The sequence below is a fragment of the Mauremys reevesii genome, linkage group 6 (assembly GCF_016161935.1).
Source record: "Mauremys reevesii isolate NIE-2019 linkage group 6, ASM1616193v1, whole genome shotgun sequence".
In the NCBI taxonomy this organism is placed as follows: domain Eukaryota; kingdom Metazoa; phylum Chordata; order Testudines; family Geoemydidae; genus Mauremys; species Mauremys reevesii.
Genome location: NC_052628.1, coordinates 17417612 through 17433671, shown reverse-complemented (window position 1 = coordinate 17433671; position 16060 = coordinate 17417612). Strand labels below are relative to the sequence as shown.

General features: G+C 39.5%; 1 protein-coding gene across 7 annotated transcripts in view; it reads right to left on the bottom strand.

Annotated features, from left to right (window-relative positions):
- DCC (DCC netrin 1 receptor) overlaps window positions 1-16060 on the bottom strand; it is a 555466-nt gene that overhangs the window by 215297 nt on the left and 324109 nt on the right. For 6 of the 7 annotated variants that reach the window (XM_039544135.1, XM_039544134.1, XM_039544133.1 and 3 more), the window contains one exon: window positions 8566-8615. In XM_039544135.1, the coding sequence (XP_039400069.1) occupies window positions 8566-8615 (50 nt within the window). Of the gene's footprint in view, window positions 1-2934; window positions 2998-8565; window positions 8616-16060 lie in introns of those variants that run through there. The other variant, XM_039544137.1, reaches the window with a different exon arrangement.

Genomic DNA, 16060 nt, shown 5'->3' with positions numbered 1-16060 from the left:
GCCCCCATCTGACCCCCACCCACTTCCTGCCCCCTGACTGCCTCCCCCCCTCAGAATCCCCAACCCATCCTGCTCCTTGTCCCCTCACCATTCCCCAGAGACCCCCTCCACCCAACATCCTGGGACCCCACCCCTGCTCCCTGTCCCGACTGCCCCGACCCCTATCCACCCCCGCGCTGAGTCCTGACAGACCCCACCCCCCCAGGACACCTACAATCCAACCTCCCAATTCCCTGTCCCCTGACTGCCCCCCCCAACCTCTGCCCCCTCCCTATCCCCTGATTATCCCCAGGACACCCTGCCCCTTAGCCAACCCCCCAGCCCTGGCCCCTTACCCCCGGCTCGCCCCTCACCCAGAGCCTCAGCCCATCCAACAGCATCCCTCGACAGCTGCAGCGTGGCTCCGTCAGGGCCCCTGAGCTCCGCCCCGCTCAGAGCCGCGTGTAAGGGGGCGAGGCTGCGAGCTCCTTGCTGAGCGGAGGGAACTCAGGCCCCGCTGGAGCTCGTAGCCCCGCCCCCTTACCACGCAGCTCTGAGCAAATATGAAAAAGCACAGAGTTGTATATAACTTTATGGTCAAACACTGGTCTAGGATGCATGCTAGCTCCCACTGACTAATGAAAGAGGTGCCATCCCCAGCTCTGAGGGCTGAATTTGAGCCCATGTAGAAGTTAAACTGAATGGAAATACACACACAAATACTAATAATGCTTATTTTTTTGTAACGCTGGGATACCACAATGGAACACGCATTAGTAGAAAAAGATCTGGAACAGTCAAGTATTATGTGTAAAGAAGTTATGAAATAAAATTTCATGATAAGAGAGACTTTTGGCCACTTAGAAATACGGGCAGTTGTGATTACTGCTACTGATTGGCTATGAATTGCCACACACGGCTCTTCTAGTCTCCAATAAGACATTCAATGATTTTTGTTACTCTGTCTTCCGATAACCCTCAGCCACTTGCTTATCTCACCCCCCTGTAATATCTTGTATTTTCGATTAAAAGATCTTTAGGGGTAGGGACTGTTTTTTTGTTTTTTTTTACCTGTTCAGTACCTAGAAAAATTGAACCCTGATCTGACTGAGGCCTCTAGGCACAACTACAATATAAACGTTAATAAAAATAATAATACTCCAAAAATCTTCTATGTAATTAAATTCTTACAATCTCCCACCACTTAGGAAAAATATTATGAAGCCAGAAATCTTATTAAACTCAGCATGAAGTTTAAAGAGGTATGGGAAGTATTGGAGCGGGTTATTGTTTTAGACAAGGTTGCATTATGAGGCATAGTTGCCCTGTGCAATATTTAAATACAATTTGGGAACTGTGCTAGAATAAAGTTCAGCTACTTTTTTGTTATTTAATCAATTCGTGAAGTGGAAGTGTTTAACTGAACTAATTCTCAGTGACTACTGTCAGGTTAGAAGAAAAGAAAGAATGATTAGGACAAAAGCAGGCAGAGTGTAGACGTGTTATATTTTAGATCATTGCAAAACCGAAGAGATAAGAGAAAAACATTACAAACCTCATGCAGATTTTCACTAGACTGGTAAATAATGTAAAGTTCAATGTGAAATTGGGAGTTAAATTATGTGTCTTGGCAACAAATGCCACAAAAATCGTATTTCTTAGCTATAAACAAAGGCATTTTAACCACAGTCCATGAAGCCAGTTCTTCTGCTTGATTAACTTTGTTTCTCTAGATTTAGTGAATTTACTTTTCTTTTTACTGTATTAAGATTGTTCTTCAAAAAACAACCTACATTTAGAAATCTATTCTAGCTTTTTCAAACAGTGCTCATGTGTAAATATACATATCTATCAATGCAATTTCTATAGGTTGAGGGCTTTAACGATAGACAAACATGAAATGTTTCAGAAATTCACTTTGGGACCAGTTCACTCTGGGACCACTAAGCACACTCTTGGAATCAATCTTTTTGAATGGCTTGCTTGTGATTGGTGCCATATTGATAGCTCTAGGAAATTCCCTATTAACAGAAAAACACTTCAGGGACTATCTATAGAATATTTCCCACACTTCCCTGCCAACGTGCCTCAACCTTGACATAGTGGGAGGGCAGTTCAGATTTCATATCCAGCATTCAATCCTTTGCCTTCAGTGTCTTCAGATTGCCAAAATGTGTGCACATTACCAACCATTTGGTTCTGTGATATCAAAACTTGGCCACCGTGAAAAGAACTAAGATACATTTGTTTTGCATGGGCTACAGCACAGCAGTCCTGTAGGCCATGATTCAGCAAGGCACATAAGCATGTACATAAATCCATCCCCATTTAACAGAGCATTTAAATATGTACTTAACTTGAAGTATATTTTAACATCCCATTGAAGCTTTATGCTAAAATGCTTTGTGAATCAGAACTACAGCAGCACCTTTTTATTATGACAGATACAGAAAACCTAGAGATAAAAGGCTCTACCCTTTAGCAATAGAAATATAAATTTTCTATTACAATAAATATAAAATAAATATTATTACTATATGAACAAACAAAAAGAACTTTAAAATGGATGTAGTCTATCCCCATTGCTGTGCAGCATTATTTCCTACAGCATATTTTCCTATTTTTTTTAAATGTCTTAACACTGAATGATCACTACATAAGGTCACTACAGATTACCAGCTGCTCTGTGACATAGGTGTCTTGAGAATAAGTCAAAGATACACACAAAGATTAGGAATGAGATATTTCTATACACCATTGCCTCTGGGTACTACTTATAGGAGGGTTTAAAAAGTAGAGGGTAGCACTTTTTTAAAATACACATTTGCATTCAAGAAAACAAGAGATGGAAAATGCAGATCAGCGTGAGTGAAATTTAAGTTCATAATTAACATGAGATTGTAGAAGTGTTTCCAAAGCAATAAATTCATCCTTATTAATGAGCAGTTGATTTAACTTGTGGCTTAAGTGTCAGTGGTGGAAAAGGAAATGTCTGAAGGGCATGTTCCACGAGACCACCTGTAAATACAGATTTCACATATAGACACTTTTTTCACTTTAATTGACAAAGTATGTGTGTACATTTCTTTTAATGCCCTGAAGTGTCAACATGAGGGTCTAAATGGACTTCCTATTGCAATGAGTTACCAAAGAAAAAATTATGTTGCTCCAATAAAACAGGGAAAAAGAACCTCTCAAACACACAGCATAATAAAATAGTACAAAGCTAACATAATAAAATGCTAACAGAATTAATACCAAACATATAAAATATCAAATGGAGGAGACAGAATTAACCATCTTCAACAAAGGGTATGATTACACTGCAATCAGAGGCATGGCTGCAGCACACATATATCTGAGCTAGCTTTGATCTAACTAGCTCGAATAACAACAATGTAAGTGAAATCATGGCAACGAGGAGTAGCAGCACAGGCTTTATAAGCCCACAAGGGACCTTGGGTATTAACCCATGCGACCAAAATAGCTTCACTGCTATTTTTAATTGAGCTAGCTTGCTCAAAGCTAGCTCAGGTGCGTCTACACATGCTGCAATCACACCTCTGAGTGAAGTGTAGACAAACCCTAAAGGCTTGTCTACACAGCAAGCCTTTGTGTGGCAAGCTGGTGCACAGTGAACTGGCCATGTAGACAAGCCCTTAGTGATCTCTTGGATTTAACTGACATTTGTGCCATTGTGAAGGAAAAGATGACAACAAATATATTCATAAAATTAGCAAGATGGAAATAGTCCTACACAGGACATAGAAACAGTGGAAGCCATCTGTGTTGAACATAATTTCCTGGTGAGAGTTTTCCCCAAAGGCAAGTTTGCCTCTCTGTTTTCTAAGTGATTATTTCCTTTGGTGATCATTTATGATTTGGGATTACCTTTCAATTGTTCACCTCAGCTGCACTGACAGTGCCGTTGGCTGAATCTCGAATGAAAAAAATCACTACTTAAGATGTTTTACAGATCGCTTTCTCCCCTTGCCTCCACCATTTTTTTTCTGCATTGGATTAACTCAGTTACAACTACTCAGTTGACAACCTTAAAATATCTGAACAAGAGCTGGGTTTTGTAAAATTGTTCAGTGATTTTATTCACTTTCTGTGAGTCTGCTTTGTCTTAGTAAACTAGCATGGCTTCTTATTGCGATTTCTATTGGAACATGTACAGTGATTATTTTTATTAGATAAGAAGTGGTTGGCATCAGCTGGTATTAATGCTTGTGTGAAGATCCAATCATTTCCTGAAGGTTAAATTTAAGTCAGTCTAATATGTGCTAACATCTCATGTTCACATTGAAAGGATAAGATTAAAGAACACCCATTAGGACAGGGGTAGGCAACCTATGGCACGTGTGCCGAAGGCGGCACGCGAGCTGATTTTCAGTGGCACTCACATTGCCCTTGTCCTGGCCACCAGTCCGGGGCACTCTGCATTTTAAATTAAATTTTAAATGAAGCTTCTTAAATATTTGGAAACCTTATTTACTTTACATACAACAATAGTTTAGTTATATATTATATATAATAGGTTAAATATAAAAAGGTTAAAATGTATTACTGGCACGCGAAACCTTAAATTAGAGTGAATATATGAAGACTTGGCATACCACTTCTGAAAGTTTTGGAAAGGAGATGGTTAAAATTCTGAATTTCTGTCCTGAAGGAAATTCCATGATTTCAAAATGTGTATCATCTCCAACCACTTAGTAAAGGTGAAATGTCAAAATTTTTCATGGAACAAACTATTCCAAATATTCCAGTATTTCATTTTGACCTTATCCAAACAATAAGATGGAAAAGTTCAATTTCCACTTTATTATTTTGACATTTTTGTTATTTTCATATAATATAAAAGTTGAAACAATAAAATCCAAGTCAACCTTACCAAAGCAAAACATTTAGATTTTATTAAAATGAAACATTTGATAATTTCCAGAAAAAAATAGACAAAAATCAATGTTCCCTTTAAATGTTTCAATTTTATCTGATCAGTATTTATTTTTATGGGAAACTGTTCTGCCGGCAAATTTTAAACCAGCTCTGGCTCCTCATGCACAGTGGAATTTCATACTACTAGGACAAAACTCATCTGTTCAGGTGACAGAGTTTTTCTGAAAGGCTGTTTCCAGACTGTGGAACAAACTTTAATAGGAACTTAGAACTATAACAAACATCACACCCCTCTGCTCAAAGTGCAAGACACACTTCTTTGACCTGCTTTTCTAATACAATCACAGAGCAGCAGATAATACATATTTATTAGGGCTATCGATTAATCGCAGTTAACTCACACTATTAACTCAAAAAAATTAATCACAATTAAAAAAACTAACTGTGATTAATCACAGTTTAAATCACACTGTTAAACAATAGAATACCAATTAAAATCTATTAAAGATTTTGGATTTTTTTCTACATTTTCATATTTATTTTGTGTTGTAATTGAAATAAAAGTGCATATTAATTTTAATTTTTAATTAGTAGTGATTAATTTTTAATTAATTTTTAAATTTTAATTTATTTTGTTAATTGCTTGACAGCCTTAATATTTATTTAAGAGACAAAAACAACTGCCAAAGCACTAGACTACACACACAATTTCCCTGTGGGGGTATGAGAAAGAAATGAACCTCACATGACAGATGTTAGACTCATCACTTACTGCACTAGTGGAAAGTAGAATCATAGAATCTCAGGGTTGGAAGGGACCTCAGGAGGCCATCTAGTCCAACCCCCTGCTCAAAGCAGGACCAAACGCAACTAAATCATCCCAGCCAGGGCTTTGTCAAGCCTGACCTTAAAAACCTCTAAGGAAGGAGATTCCACCACCTCCCTAGGTAACCCATTCCAGTTCTTCACCACCCTACTAGTGAAAGTTTTTCCTAATGTCCAACCTAAACCTCCCCCACTGCAACTTGAGACCATTACTCCTTGTTCTGTCATCTTCTACCACTGAGAACAGTCTAGATCCATCCTCTTTGGAACCCCCTTTCAGGTAGTTGAAAGCAGCTATCAAATCCCCCCTCATTCTTCTCTTCTGCAGGCTAAACAATCTCAGTTCCCTCAGCCTCTCCTCATAAGTCATGTGCTCCAGCCCCCTAATCATTTTTGTTGCCCTCTGCTGAACTCTCTCCAATTTATCCACATCCTTCTTGTAGTGTGGGGCCCAAAACTGGACACAGTACTCCAAATGAGGCCTCACCAGTGCTGAATAGAGGGGAATGATCACATCCCTCGATCTGCTGGAAATGCCCCTACTTATACAACCCAAAATGCCATTAGCCTTCTTGGCAACAAAGCTACTTAGCTACTATGGTAATGAGGGTAGTACAAGAATCTATTCAGAATAGAATGCTTACTTACATTTACAACCAGATATTTGTACTGCACACTGTGACAGCGCTCACCTCCACCGTACGCTCCCTCATGGCCCACCAGGCCCTACTCACAATGCCTCAGGTGTCACCTTTCGTGATGTCCAATGCAGTGGTGTATAGACCCTCTGGCTAATGCATTCTTCTGTCCCCACCCCTTTGAGAGTATTAATATCCACAAATAAAAGACAAACCAAGAAACCAAAACAGGGTCATCCAAAGAGTATTTGGCAGGACCCTACCCTATTTAGGTCCTGTCTTCAAACAACCAGTCCTTTGGTCAGTCTCACAGGGCCTGGCCATTCCATCCACCAGGAGGCTTGTACTACTACAACAAGCTGTCTCAGTCTCCTGGTTGTAACCAGGCATCTCTCCTAGAGAGAGAAGCAGAGCTCTGCTCTCCTTCCTGGACAGCCCCCAACTCAACTTGCTCTTCTCATTTTAATTCCTATCTCCACACCTGACATCTGCTGCAGGTGTAGCAGGGCAGGGCTAATTGGGTCCACAGGTCCTCATTAACCTCCTCCTTGCCAGTGTGGGTCATATATGCCTTATCACACACAATGATTTTTTTTAATTGTTTTTATTTCTTTCAGAAGCAATTTCTAGCACATCTGTCCAAAAATCTTTACATTGCTTTCAGAAGTTTAGCTGTCTCTGTCACAGAAGCAATCATTCAGATAAACTAGCTTAGCTAAAATTGTTTACTTATGACTGAATTGGAACATATTTTTTCAATCTGCTAATTTTCAAGAACCACTGTCTTATGTACAGAAATATTTGTGCCCAGAAAGTGTGCATGTGTATGTGCACAGGGGTAATTGTGCACAAAGGCACTACTACACCAATGAAGTCAACACAAGTTTTTCCATTGACTTCAAGGAGAACAGAATTGAACTCAAAGCATGCATTTTCTTATGAAAAATAAGTCCTTATGAATTCTGGTAGCCCTCATACACAATTACACTATATGGTCCACATTTTCAGCTGGTACAAATTGGTATAGCTCTAATGAAGTCAGAGCTACACTGTCTGTTTCCGACTGGCAAAAATCTAGCCCAAATTTGTGGGCACAGGTGTTAAATATGTATGCCCTCTTTGCATCCACACATTCTACTGGCAAACAGATGTACATCACAGAAAAAATTAACCGTGTATTGAAAAGCTAAGGGGACACTAATAAATAGCTATTTACATTTTCATTTTTTTAAAATGGGAGTCAACTATGTTTTCGTTGTTACAATAGAATGAACAGAGCATAAGACAGGGAATTAGGCAGTTCTGTTGAATGGCCCTTGGCAAATCACTTAACAGTTTCCTTGTCTGTAAACTATTAATAATTACCCTACTTTGTTAAAAGCTTTGAAATTTACAGATAATATTTAGCACTTACAAAGTGCTAACAATGAAGCACATTCTTACGCACATTAGCTCTAAAGGCAGAAGACTCGATTGTAAAGAAGTCTAGGATTTATTCCCCACTTTGCTACAGATTTATTGGTCATGTCTTCTAGCCTCTCTGTGCCTCAGTTCACCCAGCTGTAAAATGTGAACAACATCTAAGTCACAGGATTGTTGTGAAACCTGTTTTGTGATACAGCGAGTACTATTTGTAAATAAGGCGTTTCATTCTATGCTTTGAGGAGAGAGACTAAGTCACGTTCTTCAGGAGGACAGAACTTTTCATGGCTTCCAGCACAAACTGAACTGATAGGGAAACTCTTTCGTATGCAGGAGAGTCAGCACTGTGTCATAAATGCCAGACTGCAAAATCAAGTGCTACAAGAATGATGCCTCATTAAAAGCATTGGAAGGAGCAATCCTTTCTTTGTTTGTTAGAATCAACAACAAGATTACAAAGTCTCATTCATCAGCAATTAATACACATTCTCATCTAGACTGTTACTGTAAGAAGGTTGTTGTCTTAATTAAACCAGCTCAGGTAGACACTTTGGCCTGTGGAAAGGAAAGAAATATAATGCCCACCAAAATGACTGTCACAAAAGAGAAACAGGGATTTGAAATGGTCAGTTCAACTAATAAGGAAGGATAAAGAGATGAATAAAACAAAGCATTGTGTGAATTTTAGAACATTTTCTCTTATGTAAAATCTACACATAACTAGGGTGTGTATATACAGGATGTACCAAATATATATATGAACTCTGACAATGAGATGGTGAACATATTGCAGACTTACCCTTGAATTAACCACTTCCAAGGAGACATTCTGAGGCATTCCACTTGGTACTAAAAGGGGAGAAAAAAATGGAAATATGTAATTAGTAGAAGAGTCATAAAAGGCTATGTCAAATCTCCAATTGGTGTGGTGGCTTCTCAATGTGTTTGAAGAACAGGATCGTAGTAGTGAATATAAATGATAGTTCCATGGATTACCCTAAACAGCTTTGGTCATGAAACTAAGAACTTTCAAAAAATTTTGTGAAAACAAGAGAGAGATCCTCTCACACTAGAGTAGTTAAGAGCCTAGCGGTTAGGACACTCACTTGGGATGTTGGCGACTCCCATTCAAGTCTCTACTTCAAATCAGGCCCAGCAGGGAACCTGGTTACCTGACATCACAGATGAGCATTATTGTCTATTTTGGGATGGGTCTCTCACCTGAGGAAAGTTTATTCAGAACAGCTACATTTCTGAAAAAGTTTCAGTTTTGAGAAATCAAAAGAAACATTGAAAAATTTCTGATCAGCTCTAATTGCTATCAAAGTGTACCAAGAAATTCATGTTTTGGATGAATGGTGCAATGAAGTGTTTGACAATGATCTTTGAAACCTTTCCTCAATATATAGCACATCACAGGGGTCTGCTTTGGAAAGGATGTTGAGCAATCAAGCATCTGAACGTAGCTTTGGGTTTCTTCAAGTGACAACTGAGTCTTTTCCCCAGTGCTGTTGAGGTTTGGTGTGGTCTTAGGAGATACGGTCTCCAGGAAGTGTTTACAACTGAACTGATGTTCTAGATTGTTAATGTCCATTTTGTGCCTTTTACATTAGGAGAGGCAGTATGAACCAATGGATAGGGCACTAGAATGCGAATCAAGAGACCTAGCTTCTATTTTTAGCTCTGCTACTGACCTGCTGTGTGACCCTGGGCAAGTTACATCCTGCTCTCTTCTCATCTTTTATCTGTCTTATCCATTTAGATTGTTAAGCTTAATGAGACAGGGACTGTTCCTTACTATGTGTTTCTAGCAGCGCCTAGTACAATGGAGCCGGAGTCTTGATTGGAGCCTTAGGCAGTACCATAATTCAAATAATAATAGCACCAATAATATGTTGGTATACAAGGGTCAATCCAGCCGCTTAATATCTAAGGGGGCTGTGATTGCTCATCAGTTCCTACAGAGATTATATTCATTACTTCAGTTCAACAAATTTAGAGACAGAGAATCTATATCTGCAGGACACTCAATATTTCAAGCCAAAAAGAGAAGTGATTACGGTATTGCTGTGATATTACTGACCTGATCAGAAACAGTGAATAACTGATCTCACACAAGAAAGCCTGTTCTCATGAGCTATTTTACAGAAGCAAGAATTCAGATTCTATATATAGTATATCAGTATTTGTAATACGATCATCATGATGGTGTGTGAAGGAATTGTACAGTTATAAAAACACCATACTCGCAATCTATACAAAGACCCAATTTTTTTCTTTTCTCCTCCTGCCCAGAAAGAAGCAGGAATGGTGAAGAACAACATCTGTTTTTTTCCCCCTCTCTATCTTATCCTGAGGACAAGTAAGAGTGTTTGTCCGGTTGGTTTTGGCATAGTGCATCTGTGTCTGAGCATTATGGTAAGGCTACAACAAAGAGATGGGTGGATCTTTCACCTTCTCTTGGTGGTGGTGGTCAGTGTTCAAATTTGTGGGTGCTTAGGTAATGGAAAATATTTTGAGGTCCAATCCTCACTAATACTGAGGTGTTTAGAAATGTGGGATTTTAAAAGCTATCTGATCAGTGCCATAAGCAACTTGTGTCTCCTGAATTAAGGTGGGATGTCACAGCCCATGCAGATCAAACTTGCATTTTTTAATTACCACATGAAACTTCAATGTCAAATATAATTTGATCTCCATTATCACCTTAGGCCTTTTTTTGTCATCATTCCTTTTCCAAGTATTGCTGCTATTGATTGTCTGTTTCAAAAGATTCCTCCCCCAAGTGTATTAGCCAGCATTTCTCCAGGTTAACTACAATTGTTTTTGCTGTCCACATTGATAATTTTTTCATTATTTCTCTGTCCTCACTGTGTGTAACACCTCCCAATTTGGTTTCATGTGCAAATTTAATTAATGTGCTGTTTATCCCTTCTTCCAGATCTTCAATCAACATGCTAAATAAATCCAGACCCAGTACCAATCAGAGTCACCTTCATAGGAACATTGCTGATTGTCTTTACCTTTGTGTACTATACTTCAGCCAATGAGACTGTACTCATAACCAAGACAATGTGATTTAATATTTTAGGCAAAACAAAAAATCTGTGGGTCACTGCATCAAATGCTTTACAACTGTCTAGAAAGATTACAATTGCTTTATTTCCTACTTCTACCGGTTTTGGACCTTGATCGATCAAAGCAATTGAATTTGTCTGGTGCAATTTGTTCTTTGTAAACAAATGAGACTTATCAAAGGTTCCATTATATTTGATTAATCATTGTTCCATTATAACCTAGGTATTTAGAGACTTCTCTTTGCTTTTGATAAACCAATAACCTAAAGTTTAGTGAAGTCTATGTGAATACATTTCCATTAATGTCAGTGGTCTTTGGATCCAGACCCAAATCCTTACAACAGATTTTGCAATTCTTTCACATTCATACAATTTTAAAAGCACCAAATGTCCTCTCCATAGGCAATAACTCTTTGCTGTGTCATCAAACTAAGCAGGTACACAAGCACAAAAAACTCCAGATTAACTCTTCTTCTATATTCAAAAACAAATGTTGCCAAGTGCAATTACCCCTCACATCATTAAGCGTTGTCTCTTTGCCTTCCTTTGCTGCATCATCGGATTTTTCAAAACATAGTACATTATATTTATTTTTGATGTGGCCAATCAAAAACAAACTAATATAACTTCAGATTATATGTAGCATGGGGCAGGGGTAGGAGTCATGACAGAGTCACTCTGAATATGAAACTTCTTATCATTCAGTAAAAGAACACATGTATCTAGAGAGTGGGATTAAGCAGTTTTCTTGTGATCTATTTTTAACTAACTTCCAAATACAGGGCTAAATTCAGGCCTCATTTACACCTGTGCAATCACATTCAGAAATTTAAAACAATGGGTTGCAGAGTTGTAGGGGAGGCAGAATGTTGCCCGAAAAATCTTCCTTACTAGCACTGGTGCATGCAATTGGTGCATTGGTGCATGAACACATTTTTACTTTCAAATCCCAGGCTATATTTGCAAATCTGGAAGTTACCAAAAAAAAATAATCATGTTGTACTTGTAAACTGAGAAGATCAGATATTCTCTTTGAGAGAGAATAAACTAGTAACCTACCCACCATTGCTAGAGTCACTCTTCAGAACTGAACAGAAGCTTGTATTCTTTTTTTGTAGTGCAGACCACACATCCTAATAGACAGATTGCAGTTATTTATTTGTATTTCTAAGTGCTGACAATATGCTTAGGGCTGTGCCAAACAGAAATAAAGCCAGGCCCTGCCCAGAAGAGTTTATACTCTAAAATACTGACAGAGATGAGAGGACAAACTTGGAAATCAAGAGGATAGAATAAGTCTCCACTTTTCAGGAAACAGGCTGGAAAATAATAAGTAATAGTACTTTCCAAAGTTATCCAGATATCCAAAACTCCACCTACTTGAGATAAAGGAAAAAATACAACTTTTCTGCTGAATAGTATTTTCTGGGTCAGGCAAATCCTTTCCCCTGTGTCGGCTATTGCAGTGTGTAACCACCATGGTTTCGCTGCTCAAAGGATTGGAATATTCACTCACATTTGATGACATTTATAGTAAGCACCTTTTGCACAACATGGAGCTGTTCTGCAGGAGCTCCCTGAGCACCACATTACAGACAGATTGGAATGGGGAGGAGATGGGCTGGGGGACAAGGTCAGAGAAGCTGCCACTACTGGTGTTAAGTACTTGGCAGGTGCTCAGGCGATTTCATGAGGGGGCCATATACCCATTTAGATTATATTAGATAAATTAAACTAGGCATTACAGACCTTAGAGATTATATAGGCAGGAACTGTGAGAGGGAGGATGGTCTAGTGCTTAGCGGCACTCACCTAAGACCTGGGATACCCGAGTTCAAGTCTCTGACCTGCCACAGAATGTCTGTTTGACTTGAGGGAAATCATTTAGCCCTCTCTGTCTCTCACTTACCCATCTGTAAAATGGGGATATTAGCACTTCCCTACCTCACTGCAAGGTACTTTGATAGTGTGGGAAGTCTATATACGTACCATAGAGAGGCCAGATAATAGTCTCTAGTTGGAGACTATACTCAAGAGAATTGGGGTGTTCAGCAGAACCCCAAGGGGTCCTAAATCATGACACCTCTCACAGAGTGTTTGCAGAGGAGAAATCTGCACTCTTGTGAGTTAGAACCACACCGATTCTGGTAATTTTCTACATTAAATATTATAACATCCTGCATTTCCTCTGCCACTGTGACTGCTCCCGCCCCCACACACACACCTGCAAGTAGACACATGAATAGCTCAGGTTATAGAACCAGCTGTTGATGTCTGAATAACTTTATATGCTCAAGTATCAGGGGGGAGCCGTGTTAGTCTGTATCCACAAAAACAATGAGGAGTCTGGTAGCACCTTAAAGACTAACAGATTTATTTGGGCATAAGCTCTTGTGGGTAAAAAACCCACTTCTAATAAATCTGTTAGTCTTTAAGGTGCCAGTGGACTCCTCGTTGTTTTTATATGCTCAGTGTCCTGACTTTGTCAGTTTGATACTCACTCCTTAACTTTTTTTTAAAGTGTATTCATATTATCATTATGGATATTATTTTTAATCAAATATTCAGAAAGAATTAAATAAAACTGTCTGCCAATTTTGGGGTTTAAACACATTTTGACAAATTCATAGGCATGATAGCCCAAAGCATTTCTGGAATGGCAAAAAGCCTGACCAAATATTAACTGAGCTGTATATTAAACAGAAAACTAAACATTACACATCTGGTAAATTCTATAAGTCTGTGATTCTATAGTTCCTGGAATTGAAGAAACTATAATAAATCCTTGTGATTAAAGTATATTTCTTAGACAGTATGTTATATCCCAGAGCTTCATGGATAATTTCTTTCTACAGGCATGCAAGGAAATAGTATGCTAGGCTTATTAATGACACCATCTACTGTATCATATACTGTGAAAGTGCCACAGAGTTTAAGACCAGAAGGGACCACCAGATCATCTAGTCTGACCTACTGTGTATCACAGGACATCAATATAACCCAACACACACACACTAAGCCCAATAACTTAAATTAAACTGAAGTATTACAGTCCACAGAGAAGGACGCACAGAAAAAAGGACACATGAACACAGGAGGTGAGGTGACGACCTACAGAAGCAATGATACAGTAGTATGCACAGCAACAAAGAAAATCAGGTAGAACAACAGTATCAAGGCTTCTTCATCATTTTAATTTTTTGTCCTGCTTAAAATAAACCCTTGGAAAACTGAAAAGGAAATGTTTCCTTAACAGAATTCCCTATCTCCTTTTTCAACTGTACACCTACACAAGTTTGTTGTAGTATTCCTCATAAATGATGGGCTACCAGCGCTCTTGGAGAAATAAAATAAGATTACATGGTCTTTGCAAAGAGATCAGAAAAAAATGTTAGTCATGAAGTTTTAGAAAGGAAGGTCTTGTGGTTAAAACATTAGCCTGGGATTTTGGAGACCTATGTTTACTCCCTTACTCTACACAACCTTCCTACTTAATTTCTCTTTGTCTCTGCTCTCCGTCTCCCACTCTTTGTCTGTCTGATCTATTTAGATCATAAGCTCTTTGGGGTGGGAATTTCTATTACTATTTGTTTGTATAGTACATAGCAGAATAAGGCCCTAATCTTGGTTGTAGTGTCTAAATTCTACTGAAATAAAATAATTGTAATAAGTTTTGGCCCTACACATCTTAACTGTATCACTTTCAGCTTCACACTCTTTAATTCCCTACCGTCCTTCGCCGTGCATAGTGCTTTTATAGGAAGTCAGATCAATGGATGAATGGACAATAAGGTGAACAGAAAACTGGCTAGATCATCGGGCTCAACGGGTAGTTATCAATGGCTCCATGTCTAGTTGGCAGCCCGTATCAAGCAGAATGCCTCAAGGGTTGGTCCTGGGGCCGGTTTTGTTCAATATCTTCATTAATGATCTGGAGGATGGCGTGGACTGCACCCTCAGCAAGTTTGCAGATTACACTAAACTGGGAAGAGTGGTAGATATGACAGTAGGGATAGGATACAGAGGGAGCTAGACAAATTAGAGGATTGGGCCAAAAGAAATCTGATGAGGTTCAACAAGGACAAGTGCAGAGTCTTGCACTTAGGACGGAAGAATCCCATTCACTGTTACAGACTAGGGACCGACTGGCTAGGCAGTAGTTCTGCAGAAAAGGACCTAGGGGTTACAGTGGATGAGCAGCTGGATATGAGTCAACAGTGTGCCCTTGTTGCCAAGAAGGCTAATGGCATTTTGGGCTGTATAAGTAGGACCACTGCCAGCAGATCGAGGGATGTGATCATTCCCCTCTATTTGGCATTGGTGTACTGTGTCCAATTTTGGGCCCCACACTTCAAGAAGGATATGAAAAAATTGGAAAGAATCCAGTGGAGGGCAACAAAAATGATTAGGGGGCTGGAGCACATGATTTACGAGGCGAGGCTGAGGGAACTGGGCTTATTTAATCTGCGGAAGAGAAGAATGAGGAGGGATTTCATAGCTGCTTTCAACTACCTGAAAGGGGGTTCCAAAGAGGATGGATCTAGACTGTTCTCAGTGGTACCTGATGACAGAACAAGGAGTAATGGTCTCAAGTTGCAGTGGGGGAGGTTTAGGTTGAATATTAGGAAAAACTTTTTCACTAGGAGGGTGGTGAAGCACCCGAATAGGTTACCTAGAGAGGTGGTGGAATCTCCTTCCTTAGAGATTTTTAAGGCCTGACTTGACAAAGCCCTGGCTGGGATGATTTAGTTGGGGACTGGTCCTGCTTTGAGCAGGGGGTTGGACTAGATGACCTCCTGAGGTCCCTTCCAACCCTGATATTCTATGATTCTATCACTGTATGATATTATATATAGCAAGCCAGATCCCAGGCCCCTCTACCAACCACTTCTGGGCTATTGTGGCAGTGCAAAACAACTGAGAAGGTGTCCTAAAGAGGCAGCCAGAAATTCCAGCACATACATCCCCCCACCCCCATACACACACACTTTGGGAATGTAGTGGGGGGGGGGCAGGGCCAGAAAGCCCAGGCTCCACCCTTTCTTTGTCCAGAGGAGTGGTCCCAATGGCACCATGGAGGCTGGTATAATTTAGTCCATAGGCTGCTCTAATTTATGTCAAAGTCTTAAATGTCTCCTAGTAGCCCTAGGAGCAGGAAAATGGAAAGATGTCATAAAGACACCTTCCTCTCCTCTCCTAACTACACCAAGTCCCCGG